The 18,836-nt window shown below is 40.5% G+C and overlaps 1 protein-coding gene across 1 annotated transcript in view; it reads right to left on the reverse strand.

Annotated features, from left to right (window-relative positions):
- Positions 1-18,836, reverse strand: part of LOC134221316 (potassium voltage-gated channel subfamily KQT member 1-like) — an 802,936-nt gene that overhangs the window by 482,041 nt on the left and 302,059 nt on the right. The window contains exons 4-5 of the mRNA XM_062700517.1: positions 13,893-14,822; positions 13,348-13,516 (exon numbers count right to left, since the gene is read on the reverse strand). Of these exons, the coding sequence (XP_062556501.1) occupies positions 13,348-13,516; positions 13,893-14,370 (647 nt within the window). The 5' untranslated portion in view covers positions 14,371-14,822. The remainder of the gene's footprint in view (positions 1-13,347; positions 13,517-13,892; positions 14,823-18,836) is intronic.

Here is an 18,836-nt window from a genome sequence, read left to right on the forward strand (position 1 = left end):
TATCATTCCGTTGAACAATAACTTTTTTGAATATTATTTGCATGTCTCGTGCATTCGTGGCAATACATACGCATAATTCATATTGTACGCCTCCAGGAACACAATGAAAAAAAATCACCTAAGCTCCCTTCAAAAATTTCGTCAGGAATTTCCCACGATTTCCTCGGATCCTCGGAGGATAAATTCCTTCAAATTCCTTAAGGAGGAATTCATACTAATTTTGGAAGGAGGAATTCCACAAAATTCGTGCGAGAGGAGCAATTTCTCAAAATTCCTGAATGAGATTCCGGAGAGTTTCTATAGAAGGAACTCATGTATGAGAAATAGTTATTTATTTTTATTTATTTGATAATAACCGTCATCTGACATCTGAAGTCTCAATGACTATGAGTATATAAAGATCCCTCAAATCTAATAATAATACAAACATGGATAAATAATACAACAATCAGAATACATAAGAATACAAATATATATAATTAAACAGAACTTAGCAATCTTCGGTTTTTATGTTAATTGGTGCTTCGGAAGTATTCTGCGAAAAGTCGTTGTATAGCAGCTGGCGATGGATCAAAATCGAAGCGTCTGAGGGAGAAATTGTCAAAAAATACTAATGTAAGAATATTCCACAATTTGTGTATGACGAGTTCCTATACCGTGGGGGAAATCCGTTCAGCACATAGTAACATAGGAATCGCTTCTCAAGGTGCATTACGCTATTTACAGTGGTAGTCTGTAGGGCTTCCATTTTTCCCGGGAATCAATTTTTTGAAATATCAATTTCCCGGTAAATAAAAAATACTCGAAACTGATTCAAAGTCATCGCACCATCTGTTCGTTGATTTCAAGGCGGCATACGACAGTACAGACCGCGTAGAGCTATGGAAAATTATGGACGAGAACAGCTTTTCAGAGAAGCTTACCAGACTGATCAAAGCAACGGTGGATGGTGTGCAAAACTGTGTGAAGATTTCGGGCGAACACTCCAGTTCGTTCGAATCGCACCGAGGACTAAGACAATGTGATGGACTTTCGTGCCTGTTGTTCAACATTGCGCTAGAAGGTGTCATGCGGAGAGCCGGGTGTAACAGCAGGGGTACGATTTTCAACAGATCCAGTCAATTTATTTGTTTCGCGGATGACATGGACATCGTCGGCCGAACATTTGCAAAGGTGGCAGAACTGTACACCCGCCTGAAACGTAAAGCAACAAAAGTTGGACTGGTGGTGAATACGTCAAAGACAAAGTACATGCTTGTGGGCGGAACCGAGCGCGACAGAGCCCGCCTGGGAAGCAGTGTTACGATAGACGGGGATACCTTCGAGGTGGTCGAGGAATTCGTCTACCTCGGATCATTGCTAACGGCTGATAATAATGTTAGTCGTGAAATACGAAGGCGCATCATCTGTGGAAGTCGGGCCTACTACGGGCTACAGAAGAAACTGCGGTCAAAAAAGATTCACTCCCACACCAAATGTGTCATGTATAAAACGCTAAAAAGACCGGTTGTCCTCTACGGACATGAAATTTTCCATGGACAATGCTCGAGGAGGACTTGCAAGCACTCGGAGTATTCGAGAAACGGGTGCTTAGGACCATCTTTGGCGGTGTGCAAGAAGACGGTGTGTGGCGGCCAAGAATGAACCACGAGCTCGCCCAACTCTACGGCAAATCCAGTATCCAGAAGGTAGCTAAAGCCGAAAGGGTACGATGGGCAGGACATGTTGCAAGAATGCCGGACAGCAACCCTGCAAAGATGGTGTTCGCTTCCGATCCGGCAGGTACGAGACAGCGTGGAGCGCAGCGAGCGAGATGGGCAGACCAGGTGCAAAACGACTTGGCGAGCGTAGGGCGTATTCGAGGATGGCGAGATGCGGACTCGAACCGTGTATTGTGGCGTCAAATTGTTGATTCATTGTTATCTGTAGCTTGCATTTTGTCGTGAAATATGACTTAAAAAAAAGCTTGGGCCGAAAATATACACCCGACTTCAGGGATGCTTGCTACTTTGTCCTCAAATGATAAAATATTTGTTGAAAAGCCTGAGTTTTCCATTCAGTTCGAAAAGTGTTGACTCCTTGTACAAAACGTTCACCATGTCCTAAGTAATAGCATCTGCTGAGACTTAAGATCAAGTGTCCTGATGAGCTCCGCTATGCGCTACTTTAACATAATATCAAATTTTTAGATCTTTTTTTAGGGTGTGTCCATATTTTTTTTCAATAATGGAGAAACCACGGCTTATGGGGTTCTCTTCTCTAATCGTCTAAATTCTTAAACAGCGCGACATTATTTTTTTAAGCTAGCATAGCATACACGTAAAAAAATAACCTTATATGTTATGGCAAAAAACCATTCGAAAATACTTATACTCTTCATTATGCCACCTAATGAATGATCCCATATCAAAAAGCTAATAACATGAAACGGACCTACATTCGTTTCATAGACAACCCTAGTTTTACGGAATTTGGCGCCTATTAGTTAGGCTACGATAAAGTGCTCCAATCAATGAGATTAAAGTGAGGATGGGCGTTAAACAAAATGCTGGTTTATTTGATCGGGTAACCAAAGAAAATTCAGAAATGAATTATTTTTTCAAGAAATTTCGAAACCGGAAAAGAAAAGAAATTAGGAAAATCGGGGTCTCTTGGGAATGAACTGGTGGAAACTCGTTCTTTCCCGTGCAGACCGCCGAGTAGTAAAGTCTATTTTCAAATATAAAATTTTTAGAAGTGAATTCAGATCCAAATTAGTGAAAAGTGAAGCCTATTTAAAAGTAATATAAATTAAATCTTAAAAAGTAAACTTAAATTAATCTTTTCTTTCTTAAAGCTATTTTCTGAGTACAGAAATTGGTTCTGAAGCTGAAATAAATAGTGAGTCGTGTTTTCCTAAAAGCTAGTACAAAGTAAGTCATAAAAAAGAAATAGAAGCTAACATGCAATTAATTGTCATTGTTAATACTAGGAAAGTGAGTCTTAAACTAAAACTTAATACCGAAGAAAAATTGTGCAAGAAAGAAGTCAAACGTGAGGTAAAAGCTAAATTATTGGATTGTGGTGATATTTGGGTGCTAATTCGTTCAATGTTACAGTCACCGTCGTGACCACGTTTCACCGTTGGGTGGAAGATTGGTGAAGTGGTGTAGGACAGAACAGAGCGCCCTCTAAAGAGCAGCGTCTACCTATTTTCGAGCCTGTTCTGCATACCGTAGCCAGTAAAGCTAATCCGTCGGCTACAGATCGGACTGAAGGGGCGATCCCCTGTGTGCGCCTTTTGCCTCGTAGCTGCGTGCTACTAAGGGCCTACACAGAGTGCATGGTCATCGAGAAAAGATCTCGGCCTCACTATCACCACCCGTCAACACGTGGTTTTTATCGAACAGTGAGTAGTGTCTGCAAGGGGAAAGTTTACCATTGCCAGAGTGATTGCCCAGACTCACGCCCGGGAACAATATCCATGGTAAATATCCAGTCCTGATCAACACCCCACTTCCACTGCAAAGGAACACCCAGAAAACGGACGGATACACCGAAATTGCTTCGACGCATGCGGGCGTCCGGTACGAGCCACCAACGTAGACCCGGCGTCGTTCTCTCCGCTTGACCTGACGACGCGCTAACCGATCCCGTAACCGGTCGTATCGGTCATTCGACAGACTACGCACACGTAAGCGTTGTCGGTCATCATCTCACCCGAGATCGCCACGACTACACAGCGACGTGCCTGCTACCTAGCGCACCGGCCTTCGCTGGTCTTGAAGGTAAATTCTCCACGAAAATCAGAGCTGTAAGTACCCGATACGAATAAGTGCACCTACTCGCAATACCACCACTAATAGAAATAAACAAATTATAGTCGTTAGGATAGAAAATTTTGAAGCATGCAAAGACTCACGAAACACAAAACAAGAAACATAGAGTGACGTCACAACTAGAGAACAGACAATTTTAGTTTTTTAACGACCAAGAACCGATGAATGAAAGGGTGATAGTTTTAAAACAGAAATGCTTGAACTCCTAGAGCTAAATGTAAATAAATTATAAGCTTTTAATGGTTTCTCTTACACTTTTTTTTTAATAAACTAATTGGTAAAATTAAGAATTAAAAAACTTTTTTTTTTTGATAATTTGAATTTGGGAAAGAACAGTTGGATTGGAGAGGAATATTTTGGGTAGGTTTTGAGCTGCTTGCAGAGGTGGACCTGCTAAAGGGTAAAAACAAAAAGTTAGCTGGGCAAATAAATCATAAATTCTGGCAGACGATGTTCGCCGTCTGGCGCATAAGCTGGAATTAGAAGGACCTTCGCAGGGACCCCCTTACAAACATTCATAAGTTAATGAAAAGTATAAGTTTACGAATGTATGTGACTAATGCGATGTATAAGTTTTTTCTTATATATGTCATTAAGCGCTTGCTTTGGCAAAAAAGTATTAGAAATCTTAATAATAATCAACATACGTTTTTTTTACGTGTAGTTTCGGTGTAGTAGTAGATTGCACACTAGTGATACTGATGTTTTTATTTTTTCCCTATCCAGATTTAGAAACCAAGGTGGGGGTGATCCTTGATGTCAATCTAGGACAAAACCACAAAACCATGAGGATTACTACTCCTGGCTATGCCCATCTTCACTGTACCTTGGAAGGGGAAGGAAGTGTTGATGTACAGGGGTTAGACAAAAAGGTTGAGATAGGTAAAAATAAGTCGAAATTCAAATCAGCATAACTTTGCGTATAATAATCCGATTTTGATAAAACCAGGACCATCAGAAGCAGACACTCTTCTACTATACTGTCTCCCTGTGAAACCCGAGATTGGTCCTTGGCCACCGGAAATGTTCCAGGTTTTCCGAGGGTATGTTCAAGATGCATTTTTTCCACTGCTTGTCATTTTATGTGACGTTAACGTTCATCATGTTTTATGCTTTCTCCGAAAACTAGCCATTTCCATAACAACGGTACACGGGACAATGATAACAGATCGGAATAATGCAAATATGAGTATCTGACTTCATGGATTTGCGAGACGATGATTACAGAAACATTTCCAGAATGATAGTGTCCACTGCCACCCTTATAGCAGGTTCCATGGGCTTTCCAGGAGGGGCCGGTTTTTGCACCATCTGGAACCCTGCATATATGGGTGTCAAAATTCATGTTTTCCCAAGACGATGAATATAGGATCTTTATTAGAGATATATTTTGAAGACTGTAAGACTCTTTGGCCAATTTGTAATAGGTTCCGGAAGTTCTGCGAAAGTGACATTTGTTCAGGGCGTATGGCCAATCCTGCATCGTTTTCACGAAAATGGCCATATCTCTGCGTATACCTAATGGATTTTCGATCTGCAGCCAGCATTGGTCAGCATATTAGTTCTAGTTTCGGGGGAAAACATAACACATGATGGCAGCAAACGTCATATAAAATGACAAACAGCAGAAAAAATGCATTTTTAACATACCCTCGGAAAACCCGGAACACCACCGGTGGTAATGGGCCAATCATAAGTTTCGCCAGTATACTAGAAGAGTTTCCGCGTCCGATGGTCCCAGTTCGATCAAAATCGGATCATTCAACGCAAAGTTATGCTGATTTGAGCTTCGACAATTTTTTGCCTATCTCAACCTTTTTGTCTAACTCCTGTAGTACTTACTTAATGAGAGGCCCCCGACTCAGCGACACCCTCATAAGTACCACGGAGTTGGATATTGGAGAAGGTATTCGTTGGGTCAGGATTTGCCTGTGGCTGACAATGGGACCATGGTAGATCTTATACCGTAACACACCACGTACGCAAAGGCGACATTATTTTTTATACAAATAATCTTCTGGCCACTAGAGTAAATTTTCGGCTTTGACTCTATTTAATGCAGATAAATGAAAATATGAAAAAAAAATTATTCCATTCGAGAGCGGAAAAAGAACTTTAAGACGATTGAATATTTTTGTCTGTCAAACTTTGCTTAAAATTCCGAACAGCACCTAAAGTGCATCAAGTTGCAAAAGTTCGGCGAGTATTTGTTATAAGAGAGTTGTTGTTATATGTTCATACCAAACACCGATATGAAATATGCTATGGGAATGGTGAGATGATGTTACTGAAAATAATAATTGATACCCCGAAAACAGCCATCATAAAATTAATATATCAAATAATACATGAATCCCAGAAATCAGTCAGAATTCCCGGGAAATCGTTTCCAGGAATAGAAGCCCTAGTAGTCTGATCATTTGATCTGTATTAACATGAATATTCTGTTAGTAAATAGATGTACGAATTATGATCCTATGATTCGAAATCCGTCCACGGTGGACGGATTTCGATTCAGGAGGTGTTGATTTAGTTTGTAAATTTATTTAGTTTGTAAATTGATCATTTGTGCGGGTTTCAATGCACCACGGTAATTCCTGACGAAGGATTTCTCCAAAATATCAGGGAGAAGTTTCCAGAGAACTTTAGAAAAAGGAATACCTGGGGTGGGGTTGTGAGTGTGGTGCAGTTTTTTTGTGGAATAATTCCTCATAATTCCTTAATGGACAAGTTGCCAGAACTCCTGAGGAATCCGCAGAATTCCTCTAGATGGAAATTTGGAAATCAGCTTCCCAGAATTAAGGGAACAAGAATTTCCTAGAGCCCAAGAGAAATTGTTCAGAATTTCAGAATTCAAGAAAAATGTGCAAAATTTTCCTGAAATCCTTGTAGGAAGAAGTCCCCATAAGTTCGGAAGGGATAAATGATCAGAACTCATGGGTAGAAATTCTCAAGAATTCCCAGAAAAGGTATTACCCTGTATTCTTGAAACACAGAAAATTCCCTTCCAAAATCCCTAAAGACGAAATTCGCAGTATTTCTCAGAAGAAATTTTCTCAGAAAGAATTCAAAATTCTTAACGGAGCATTTCCTAAAAATTCTTAGTGTCAGAATTCTCCCGAATTCTTGGAGGAGTCTTGAGGAGTCTTCTCAGAAATGAATTTTTCATAATTCCTGGAAAAAAAAACATCCAGGAAGAGTTATCTAAAAAAATACCAGGAGCATTTCCTGATTTGATACCAGTTATGTAAAAAGGTGTTCACTAATATTTTTAGCTCTTTTATGTGTGGAATGGCTCAATGGTGGTTTTGTCATTGTAAGAAATGCTATGCTGATCACCGTATCGAACCATCTGATGGCACATTACATCATGTCTGTCGTGAGTTACAAAATCAGATTTCTTCAAAAACAATAGCATATCAGACAAATTAGTGGTGTAGCGAGAAAATTTCGTTGTTGGAGAGGGGAGGGACTTCTGTATTGAGTTCGATTAAGCAACTAAGACTTTGTGCTCCACGTCTCTCGACTCTCGAGCAAGTAAAATATTAAGCGCAACAGATCGATTCCCTATTTTTAAGAGAATTAGAAAATACTCATCCCTACCGATATAGAAAAAATTTGCATCCCAGCTCATACATTGTCTGGAGTATAGAATATTTTGCTTTTTTATTCGCTTATGCTGATTGTGGTCCACAATTGGATGAAAGTTCAACATTTTTTCCATAACAGTTCATTCAAGAATTCCCTGAAGTTTCGGCCTGAGATCTGCATGCGTATCCACGAGGCCGTACACATATTACATAAGCACTTATGGAGAAGGAGGGGTCTGCCTTTTTGCCTTTCTCGGTCTTACGCACCATATAAATAAAAAATAAAAGAGTGCTTGGTGGCCTTGTGTCACTGCTTCTGCCTCATAAGCAGGAGATTAAGGGTTTGATCCCTGGCCCTTTCCAATTTCCTATTAAATAATTTCGTTAATCATATAACTCAATCTCTTTGCAAATCAAATTCTCATTGCTAGCAAGTATGATTCTAAATATAGAATTGTTATAAAAAGCTGACTGTTACTTAGTAGCAGTAAATAAAATGTAAAAATAGATTGGTATTCATTTGTACCCGCTTACGAATGCTATATACGGTCGCTATGCTCGTGCAAGCCTCATACAGGCCTGGTAGCGAGTCACTTTTTAGTGACTTGGTCACTATTTTGAGTCTAGTCACTAAAAAGTCACTATTTGCATCCAAAAGTCACTAAAGTCACTATTTTTCGGAAAATGGTCACTAAAGTCACTATCACAGACAAACAGACATAGCACATTGAACATTCACTCATCAAATTCATCGTCATTTAAACACTAGCGACATCTGTTGATTTCAGTTAGTTGGGCAAATCACGAACCAGATGGCGGTAGTGAGCAAATGTCAAACTCGAGCAAATCCAATGCGCGCGCCACTAGTGACCGATTGGCCAACTAATGATTATTTGAATTGACCAGTAAATCAGTGAACGATGGAAATTTGACGAGTGTTATGTCTGTTTGTCTGTGTCACTATTTTTACATTGCCTGTTGTAAAGAAGTCGAAAATAAAAATCATTTGTACCTATTATTATCAACCAAATCAAATATGAATCTGGTAGTAATATATTAAATTTGAAAAATATGCACAAAAGAAGTTCCATGTGTGTTGTGAAAATCTTGAGGTCATTTCATATTCATGGAATTTGTTAAAATGCGAAAGGCTAACCTCAATTGACCTTTCCTGTCGACAATTGTATCTCGTTTTATTGTCTCAGTCGATTCCTTGGCATATTTAAGGTCAACTTTCCCAAAGAACCCATATGTTTTGAAGCCTGTAACTACTTTTAGAATCGAAAACAAAAACCGAAAAAGTGCTGCACGTGTGAGCCGGCCTGAAAAATTTACCCAATGTTCGTTCAAATTCGGGCCAATCCAAAAAACAGCACTTTTTCGATTTTTGTTTTAAATTTTAAAAATACTTAAAGGCGTCAAAAAATATGCGTTCTTTGGGAAAGTTGACCTTAAATAAGCCGAAGAATCGATTAAGCGAATAAAAAATTTTGACGAAAAAGGTCAATTGAGGAAAACAGAATTGATGATCATTGGAACCAGAACCACGTCTGTTGGTGAGCGTTGATACCGAAGATAGTGAACAGCCTCTGGTTCATCACATGACAAACATGCTTGATGTTTTTCAACGTCAGGAAGAATAATGAGCGATAAGGGCGTGTTGGTTGTGAAATGGTTGTTAAATCCGCCTTGCGATTCTTCGAGATAAAGTCCCAATAAAAAAATGTAGAGCAACTTATGTCAGAATTAATTCTAGCACAAGCCACTTGCCACTAAAAAAAAATTTTGATTGAAATTATTTCAGAAATATCACATTTTTATAAAAGAAAATTCGTTTATTAACAATTGAGAATAGATATCCAAAAAGCTAGTATGGAGGTGAATGAATTGGTCGGATTTTTTTAATGTGGAATAAAACAAAAAAAAATAGATTTAAAGATTTTTTTAAATCCAGATTATTTGGCCATTCATTTTTAATTAACTTTAAACAAAAGACTGTCACTTAAAAATTAAAGTTTATTAGAATTGCTGGATTTCTAATACGAGACCATCGTTTGATTGGATTTTCAAACTTTTCCCTAGAATGCCACGTCGAGCTGAAAATCTCAAAAACTTCGTTTAAGCTGGTTAATAAACCATTGTTTTATTATATTATATTTTTAAAATTTCTTCATTATTTTAATTATTTTTTATTTTTCAAACAAATGGTCCTACCAAAGATTTATAAGCTTTGTGAGTCCAAATACTTCACAGTCTAGGAAACAATTAGATCATTTTATATCATTCTTTGGCTGTTATACAGAAAACTTCGAGCTCATATTAAACAACAAATGTTGTAATTATCAACATAAGTTTGTGACACAACTTGTAACAACTTACTACCCGTTCTCGTGACGTATATACCATTCTTGTACTTAATATGAGGTACCATGTACTACTTAATATGAGGTACCATGGCCACATTGCAAGCTCCTGACAGATCCAACTAATACCATCCTCAACTCCGTGGTTCTTATGAGAGTGTCGCAGTCACTGGCATCTTGCTTCTATCCTCTCCCTCCTTACGATGAGGATGGGCGTGTCCAGTAGCAGTAATCCTTATGCTTTTGTTGTTTTTGCCTTTTCTTGATTCCTGATAGCATTCTAGATATGGATTTAAAAAATAAAACACTAGTTTGCAAACTACGAATTATACCGTAACAATGCTAATGCAACTTGTAGCTCTATACCCGGTTCAGAACTTCATACAAAAGTCACTTTTTCTGCAATTGAAAGTCACTATTTGGTTACTTTTTCATCATGGTTGGTCACTAAAGTCACTATTTTGAACGGCATTCATCGCTACCAGCCCTGCTCATACAAGTAAGAATGTGTGAGGTTGATGTGCGGGTAGCGATGGTGTGGTAGACGTGTGCGTGATATTAGAATCCAATAGCATTCAAATTCTAATTGTAAAAAAATAATCTTATTAGAATTCACTTTAATACTTTCTCATTACTCTAGTACTTCTAATTCTCATTCATATATTCCTATCCCATAGATCGCATCACTTACCAAAGTGAATCCAGATAATATATCCCTTCATACTAACACAATATCCTATCCTAAGACTATCGTGGAGATGCAGAGGTATACTCGGTCTCTAGTAGCAACGAGAGATGAACTAATAATCATTCCTTCCCTTGATGACCGCAAGGACGTGGCCGGCGCCGTAATTGACTTAGTAAAATGCATTGAATTTCCGAAATTTGCACTTTGAGAATGATAGCTAAACCCAAGCTCCATTCAATTGGTTCCCTGTGCAATTTCGCAAGTTCTAATCAATCACGGAGTAGCAACTACGAATTGTACGGTTATCCTGCTCATGCTCATGCTTACGCACCATTTAAATAAAAAATAATTTGTATGACAGAAGTTTTACATGGGGAGAAAAGAAAATCTCTTTCGTAATGACTTAATGAGTGTACGACTGTTATCTCTTTTTCAAAATGAATAATGCGCTTCGTAATCCATAGAACCAAATTGGATATGATCTCAAAAATTTTATTCCAGGTCTTCTGAGAATTTCCTTGAGTATGCGCCCTATAGGCTGTTGGATCTTTCCAAAAATGGATCATGCTCTAAGTGTTTTATATAACCAAATTGGATAAGCCTTTAACAAGCAGTCAAATAATGCTATTTGATCCAAGCGATCACTAACAGCTTTTTACTTTCGAGAAGCATTTTGCAAAGGAGCTTATAGATCTACCATTACCCGTATAGACCTTAAGGTATATACTTCAAGGAATTCTAGGGTTACCTGTAATGAAACACATGTTGAAGGTATGTCTAATATAGGCCGGAAGATATTAGTTTACGCGTGGAGAACTGAAAGCCTTAACTCCAGGAAATTATTGGAAGACCTAAAACATGTGGCGATAACATTCTTAATTAATTAATTTAAATTGGGGCCTTGGATTGCTATAATTATGTATCATATTTAAAAATATTTGAAAATCAATTAAGTGAAAAACAAGTTATCTGAACAAAAATGTTTTTTGCATCCTCCCAACAAGTGGCAATAAAAGAGTGTACGACGCAGCCGAAATTTTTCAAATCCATAGGCTGCCGCTAATCGCAAGTCGAGCACATCTGTATATGGACGCCCATATACAGATGTGCTCGACTTGCGGTTAGCGGCAGTAAGGGTTTGAACGAAATTTTTCTTCTAACAAATTGGGGGAGGGTGGATATACTCCCAAAACTACCCCCGGCTACGGTACTGAAATTATTTCATCGGCGCGACCAAATTTCCCCGGCGGCGCGGATAAAAAAAATTGCAGCGGCGCGCCGGTCAAAAATAGTGGCGGCGGCGACGCATAAAAATCGTCGGCGGCCGCGGCGCGGCTGGGCGGCGCACAGCTCTAGCTAATAGTGACTTTTTATTGACTAGACTCAAAATAGTGACCAAGTTACTAAAAAGTGACTCGCTACCAGGCCTGTAAGATGGTTTCACGCTGTAAATATTGGACAAAGAGGAATGTTCCCTTAGACAAAGTTGTAGAGGGGAAATAGCGCTAGAAGTCCGTACACACTAGCGCCTGCTGAAGGCCGTCATGATACATTATATTTTAAAAATTAAGTAGAAACATAAAAATAATAATAATAATAATAATTAAAATTGAAGTTGGAGGGCCAAGCCGGCCGATCACTGTACATGTTAAAAATAATTGTAGAACAAAAATTGTGTAAATAAAGAAGAATTTTACTACTACTACTACTGCTAGAAGTCCGTCATACAACACATTTCGGAATTCCGCCTCTAGAGTAAGTTATTGGCTGAATACTAAATGATAATGAAATGATAAGTTCAATCCCTGCTAATATGTAGTTTTAAAAATATCGAATAATTTCGATATCAAACAAAAGATTCCGAAATTTCAAACGACCTTTTTGATTTTTCTTATTTTCCGAGAAGGATTCGGTGTTTATTATTCTTTTTATGGAAAGTAATGAAGTATAGAGAATTTTTATAATGGTTGTCAATATTGTTGACCACGGAAGGCTCTTGCAAAGACCTTAAGCATAAAAAACCAAAATCGCGAGTTTCCAAATTAGGATAATATCGCAATATGCATGGAGCATCGCCAACTTATAAAATAAACATCTACCGTAATATAGTCTAATTAACCAACAAAAAAACTCAACACGCAAATGGTAGCACTGATTGCCTTCAATGGTTTCTCAACAGCTACGGTACGCATCGTGCACGAGTAGTTTATCCATTTTTTTACTCTAATAGTTCAGATAGAATGGGATTGGAATTGTTACAACTTATACTCGTGCATGTAAATGATTCCAACCGACACGTAAAGCTTAGATTAGATTATACAAAGTTTGATATTGTGCCTCACCAAAAATAATAAGTGTCTACGTAACGAAGGGCTTCGTGACCGCATCCAATTCTGCTCTAATGAACTTGAACGCTATCTGACGATCTTACCAATTGGTACAATAGCACGAGCCACGAAATCAGTTCAACCTGAGCAAAACATTTGCTTCTTTTATTCCATGCCGGTAGAAATCAAGTTTCTTTCTTTATGGTAAGCAGTCGGTGACCTCCCCGAGCTCATCGTTACTAAAGTATTTAAAATTCATACTCGTCCTGGGGGTGATTCTTTCATGCACCCTTCATAAATATTGATGGAAAATCGATACGGATTACATATGACTCCCAGTGCCGTGCGCCGTTCCGTCTCATTGAACCGTCACTTCCACCTACACCTGGAATATCAAAGCAGTGCAACAATTGGCAAACCTGACCCCCTACCTCGCCGGCCACCAGCCGGGAATCAGATTGCGAACCTTGAGAATGATTGGAAAATCGATGCACCCCACCACCGCCCAGGGCAAGTGACATGCAAAAGAGCAAAACGAGGGGAAAGTATGCGGATACTTACACTGCGACATGGTAAATAAAACACTTGTAGCCGGCGGGGCGCTCCAAGAAATTGTACACCTGGCCCTGGAATGTTGCCCGTCCGGCGTGCCGCCGCTGGGCCTTCACATAGCTGCGCGTTGCCTCGCCCCACTCCTGCGGACCCCCGCGGTCCACCGATAGTTGAAGGCCTGTAAGGATGGACAACACTAATCAGAAAGCGGTCTGCGAGGGAAAGACAAATGCGAATAAAACGACAGTTAATTTGAAATTGTTTCAGCTGCGCAAATGCAGTCATTAGTTGAACTGAAGACCGATATTTGTCAATGATTAGAAAGATGCACAATTATTTGCTCTTCAAAGGTGACTTGTAAAAAAATACATAAAAATAATCGTAAAATTTATCGTAGGTTCGTAAAACATTGAATCCAAAAGCTTGATTTTTTTCATCCAATTTTAACGAAAAATCCAATTGGAAATGGCAAATTTCATCCACAACCCATCTACCGAATAGTTTTAACGAAAAATCTAACATAGTTTTTTATTAACTGAACAAACTATACTTACCGATAGCGTTGAGCGATGTTTGTTCCCCGGTGGCAGCCATGGCAGCAGCAGCCGCGACCGCCGATTTGTTTTTAAAGTTCTTCTGCCTCATATTGCCCGAATTCGGGAGCAAGCCTCCGGTGGTCATCTCCACAATCGTAACCGCCGGCGACAGCAGCTTACTGTTGTAACTTCCGTCGGCGAACCCGATTCCCAGCTCTTCCATCTGCTGCAGCTGTCGGTGCTGGTGGTGGCTGCTCGGCCCCGCTGAGCCCCCATTGTAGGCGGACCCGCTGATGACCTGAATGGTCGGGCCGGAAACGCCGTACCGCTCGTCCAGCAGATTGTCCGACTCGTCCAGCGACATCATCTCGGTCATTTCGCCGTAGTCGCTCATGAAGGATTGCGAGTGGGAGGTCATGTAGCGCAACCGGGGGGACCGGTTCGTGTTCTGGGGGTGCTGATGATGATGGTGATGTTTGGCCATTTTGTTGGTCATCTACCGGCGCGGATCGGCTGGACGGTTCTATCACGGACGAAGCCGACCGCTTTCGTGGGCTTCGGATGCTAATGAAGATTTTATTCTCTCGTAAAATGGGGAGATGATTTTCTTTTCTTGGTTTTGGAAGTTATTCGGCACACGTTAATTTAGGCGTTTTTAGGTATCCTGGTAAGGCCGAGTAATTGCCACAGAAAGATGGTCATTTTCGTTTTGTGGTTGTTGTTTTTCAACGGTGGATGGTGTGCCACATAAATTAAGAGTCATTGCCGTCTAGGAGCACTTACTGGAAGTGGGGCCGTTAAGTGAATGTTGTGAGAAGCCGCGACAAAGGTAGGATAATTGGTCATTAATCTTGCGTCGTGTAACCGTCGCGAGGAGATTTTTTTTTGTATTTTGTGGACCGCGAAAGGTTTCGTTTCAATTAACCTTGGTGGCGAGTAATTGGTGACCTGAAAATAAAGTAAATAAATAGTACTGATTAAGGAATGCAATGAGTCTCAATAATAGAATCTACTGCTTGCACAATATATTCACGAATTAAATATTCAAATCAGTAAACTAACACTTGAAAGAAACAAAATAACTATTAATTAAATTAATGTATTGTAATAAATGCTATGCAAAACTCATGAGTTGTATTTAAGTTCCTGCTTAAAAATGTCGATAGGTAATAGCCGCGTACTGTAGGGTCATGGGTTCGAGTCCCATCGAAGGGAAAGTGGTTACTTCCAATACATTTTCCAAATGAATATCTTCCACATAATGTACATACTCACATATGAGTTTTCACAACATTGTAAATTAATGTCCAAGTCAGGTGGTTTAATCCCCGGAAACAGGCAATTAACTTTGATTGAATTGCCGCTTACTGATCGTTGCAGTTGTTTACGAAATTAATAATGCTTTTTATGGATATTTTATGGAAAATACTTTTCATTCTACGACAGTTTTTTTTTCGCTGTTATCGGTTTGAATATAAGTTTTCAATGTTCTTTTGTTCCGAATACCAGATTTCCTAATTTAAATAACAACATATATTTTTCTTAAAACTTTTGGTTTATTTTCATTATTTTCAACAAGTTATCATTCTTCTTCTCTATCAAGGACTATGTCTTCAACAAAATTTTCTTCAATTTCATCAACGACATCCATGACGTCATCTAAAGTAGCAGAGGATAAATAACTTTTTGAATCTTCAAAAATTGTAAAATTGTGCACTTCATCAGAGGTTAGTAAAACTTTTTTTTGACATCTCTTTGTTATTGTACGTGGTTTTCCCTATTGGACCCGACCGTTCGAAATAGTCGCTCCTTGAACGGTCGTTTAAATCGCCGTTTTTACCTTCACAACCGTTTTCATAGTAAAATCTGCCAAAACTGACAAGTCAGTCACATGCTTTTTGCTGTTTTCCTCGGACTTCTCTTTCTTTTTCCGATGTTTTGACATCTGTTTTGATAGACAAGGAGCAAAAAAACAAGGTAATCTATTTGTTTATTGAGTTTAGCAAACCTTGCTGCAAAAGGGAACGCTTGAAATAGGCAAAGAGAACCGACCTTCGAATCCATTGGTCAAGTAAATCCACAATATCCAAATTGAACTTAAAAATGGATCCGATTCATGTAAGGCACGAAGGAAAACATCATGCAAGTTTGCCTCTCTTGATCGTTTTCTTGCATTAGGGGAAGAGGCCCCAAAACGCCCCCGGGGCAAAACGACTTTCGAGTATTCACCTATATTTACCATGTTTGAGATAGCCTTAATCAAACTAGACGTGAAACTATGTAGGTAAGGCGATAAAGTGTCAAAATAATAAATGGGAATGTAGGAAAAACTGAAATTTTCCACATTTTGAAGAAACATCAGAAACAAACATTTTGGCGAGGCAAAACGCCCTAGTGGCACTAACCTACAAAGTACTTGCGTCTCCACGGACTATCCATACCAGAATGCTGATTCGCCGACGCCTGGTGCTTTGTTCCCTAAGAGCAGCCGGCTGAAAGGCGTTTTGCTTCAAGAGTTTTCCGGCAACGAAATATCACCACTTTTTTAAAATGTGAATATTATCAATATGATTGCGATTTTTTTTTTTCAAATTTAATATGGCAGCAGCTAGCTATATTGTTTAACTGTTACGTGAGGTAGAAACACCCATGAAAATCGTTATAGCTAAGGTATAACAGCAGCCTATGCTTAGCTAGGGCATATCTTGCACACCACTAAAGATGGTCCTAAGCACCCGTCTCTCGAATACTCCGAGTGCTTCCTCGAGCATTGTCCATGTTTCATGTCCGTATAGGACTACCGGTCTTATCAGCGTCTTGTACATGACACATTTGCTGTGGTGGCGAATCTTTTTTGACCGCAGTTTCTTCTGGAGCCCATAGTAGGCCCGACTTCCACAGATGATGCGCCTTCGTATTTCACGACTAACATTGTTATCAGCCGTAAGCAAGGATCCAAGGTAGACGACCAACACTGCTTCCTAGGCGTGCCCTGTCGCGCACGGTTCCGCCCACAAGCATTTACTTTGTCTTTGACGCATTCACCACCAGTCCAACTTTTGTTGCTTCGCGTTTCAGGCGGGTGTATAGTTCTGCCAGCTTTGCAAATGTTCGGCCGACAATGTCCATGTCATCCGCGAAACAAATAAATTCTGTTCGATCTGTTGAAAATCGTACCCGGCTCTCCGCATGACACCTTCTAGCGCAATATTGAACAACAGGCACGAAAGTCCATCACCTTGTCTTAGTCCCCGGCGCGATTCGAACGAACTGGAGTGTTCGTCCGAAATCTTCACACAGTTTTGCACACCATCCACCGTTGCTTTGATCAGTCTGGTAAGGTTCACTGGAAAGCTGATCTCGTCCATAATTTCCCATAGCTCTACGCGGTCTATACTGTCGTATGCCGCCTTGAAATCAACGGACAGATGGTGCGTTGGGACCTGGTATTCACGGCATTTTTGAAGAATTGGCAGTACAGTAAAGATCTGGTCCGTTGTCGAGCGGCCGTTAACGAAGCCGGCTTGATAACTTCCCATGAACTCATACACTAATGGTGATAGACAACAGAAGATGATCTGGGATTTTACTTTGTAGGCGACATTAAGGATGGTGTTCGCTTATAACCACTTCCTTCTACTCCTCCGGTAGCTGTTCAGTTTCCCAGATTCTGACTATCAGTTTCTGCAAGCAAGTGGCTAGCTTTTTCGGGCCCATCTTGATGAGCTTAGCTCTGATATCATCCTTACCAGCTGCTTTATTGGTCTTTAGCTGTTGGATGGCATCCCTAACTTCCCTCAAGGTCCGCTGAACTGACGTAGTCATCTCCTCCGCTGCCTTGACTTTCACTGCCTGTACTCTCCGCGCCATTCAAATGTTCCTCGTAGTGCTGCTTCCACCTTTCGATCACCACACGTTCGTCCGTCAAGATGCTCCCATCCTTATCCCGGCACATTTCGGTTCGCGGCACGAAGCCTTTGCGGGATGCGTTGAGCTTCTGACAGAACTTGCGCGTATCTTGAGAACGGCACAGCTGTTCCATCTCCTCGCACTCCGCTTCTTCCAGGCGGCGTTTCTTCTCCTGAAAAAGGCGGGTCTGCTGTCTCCGCTTCCGTCTATAACGTTCCACGTTCTGCCGGGTACCTTGCTGCAGTGCGACCGCCCGCGTTGCGTCCTTTTCTCCAGAATCTGTCTGCACTCTTCGTCGAACCAATCGTTCCGTCGACTTCGTCCCACATACCCGACGTTGTTCTCCGCTGCGTCGTTAATGGCTGCTTTGAGTGTATTCCAGCAGTCCTCAGGAGGGGCCCCATCGAGCTCACCCTTTTCCGGCAACGCTGCCTCGAGATGCTGTGCGTATGCAGTGGCGACATCATGTTGCTTCAGTCGCTCTAGGTCGTACTGCGGCGGTCGTCGGTACCGAACATTGTTGATGACGGATAGTTTTAGGCGCAGTTTCACCATCACCAGATAGTGGTCAGAGTCGATGTTAGCGCCACGATATGTCCTGACGTCGATAATGTCGGAGAAATGCCGTCCATCAATCAGAACCTGGTCGATTTGTGATTCTGTCTGCAGTGGTGATCTCCAGGTATACCGATACGGGAGGCTGTGTTGGAAGTAGGTGCTGCGAATGACCATATTCTTGAAGGCGGCGAAATCAATTAGTCGTAGGCCGTTTTCGTACGTCAGTCGGTGAGCGCTGAACTTCCCAATAGTCGGTCTAAACTCCTCCTCTTGGCTAACCTGTGCGTTCAAATCTCCTATGATGATTTTGGAGGCTGTTTCTTGGGCAACTGTTGTACTCACGTTCCAGCTGCGCGTAGAATGCGTCCTTATCATCATCAGTGCTTCCGGAGTGTGGGCTATGGACGTTTATTATGCTGAAGTTGAAGAACCGACCTTTGATCCTCAACCTGCATATTCTCTCATTGATCGGCCACCACCCGATCACACGCCTTT

This window comes from Armigeres subalbatus, chromosome 3, assembly GCF_024139115.2.
Source record: "Armigeres subalbatus isolate Guangzhou_Male chromosome 3, GZ_Asu_2, whole genome shotgun sequence".
Lineage (NCBI taxonomy): Eukaryota > Metazoa > Arthropoda > Insecta > Diptera > Culicidae > Armigeres > Armigeres subalbatus.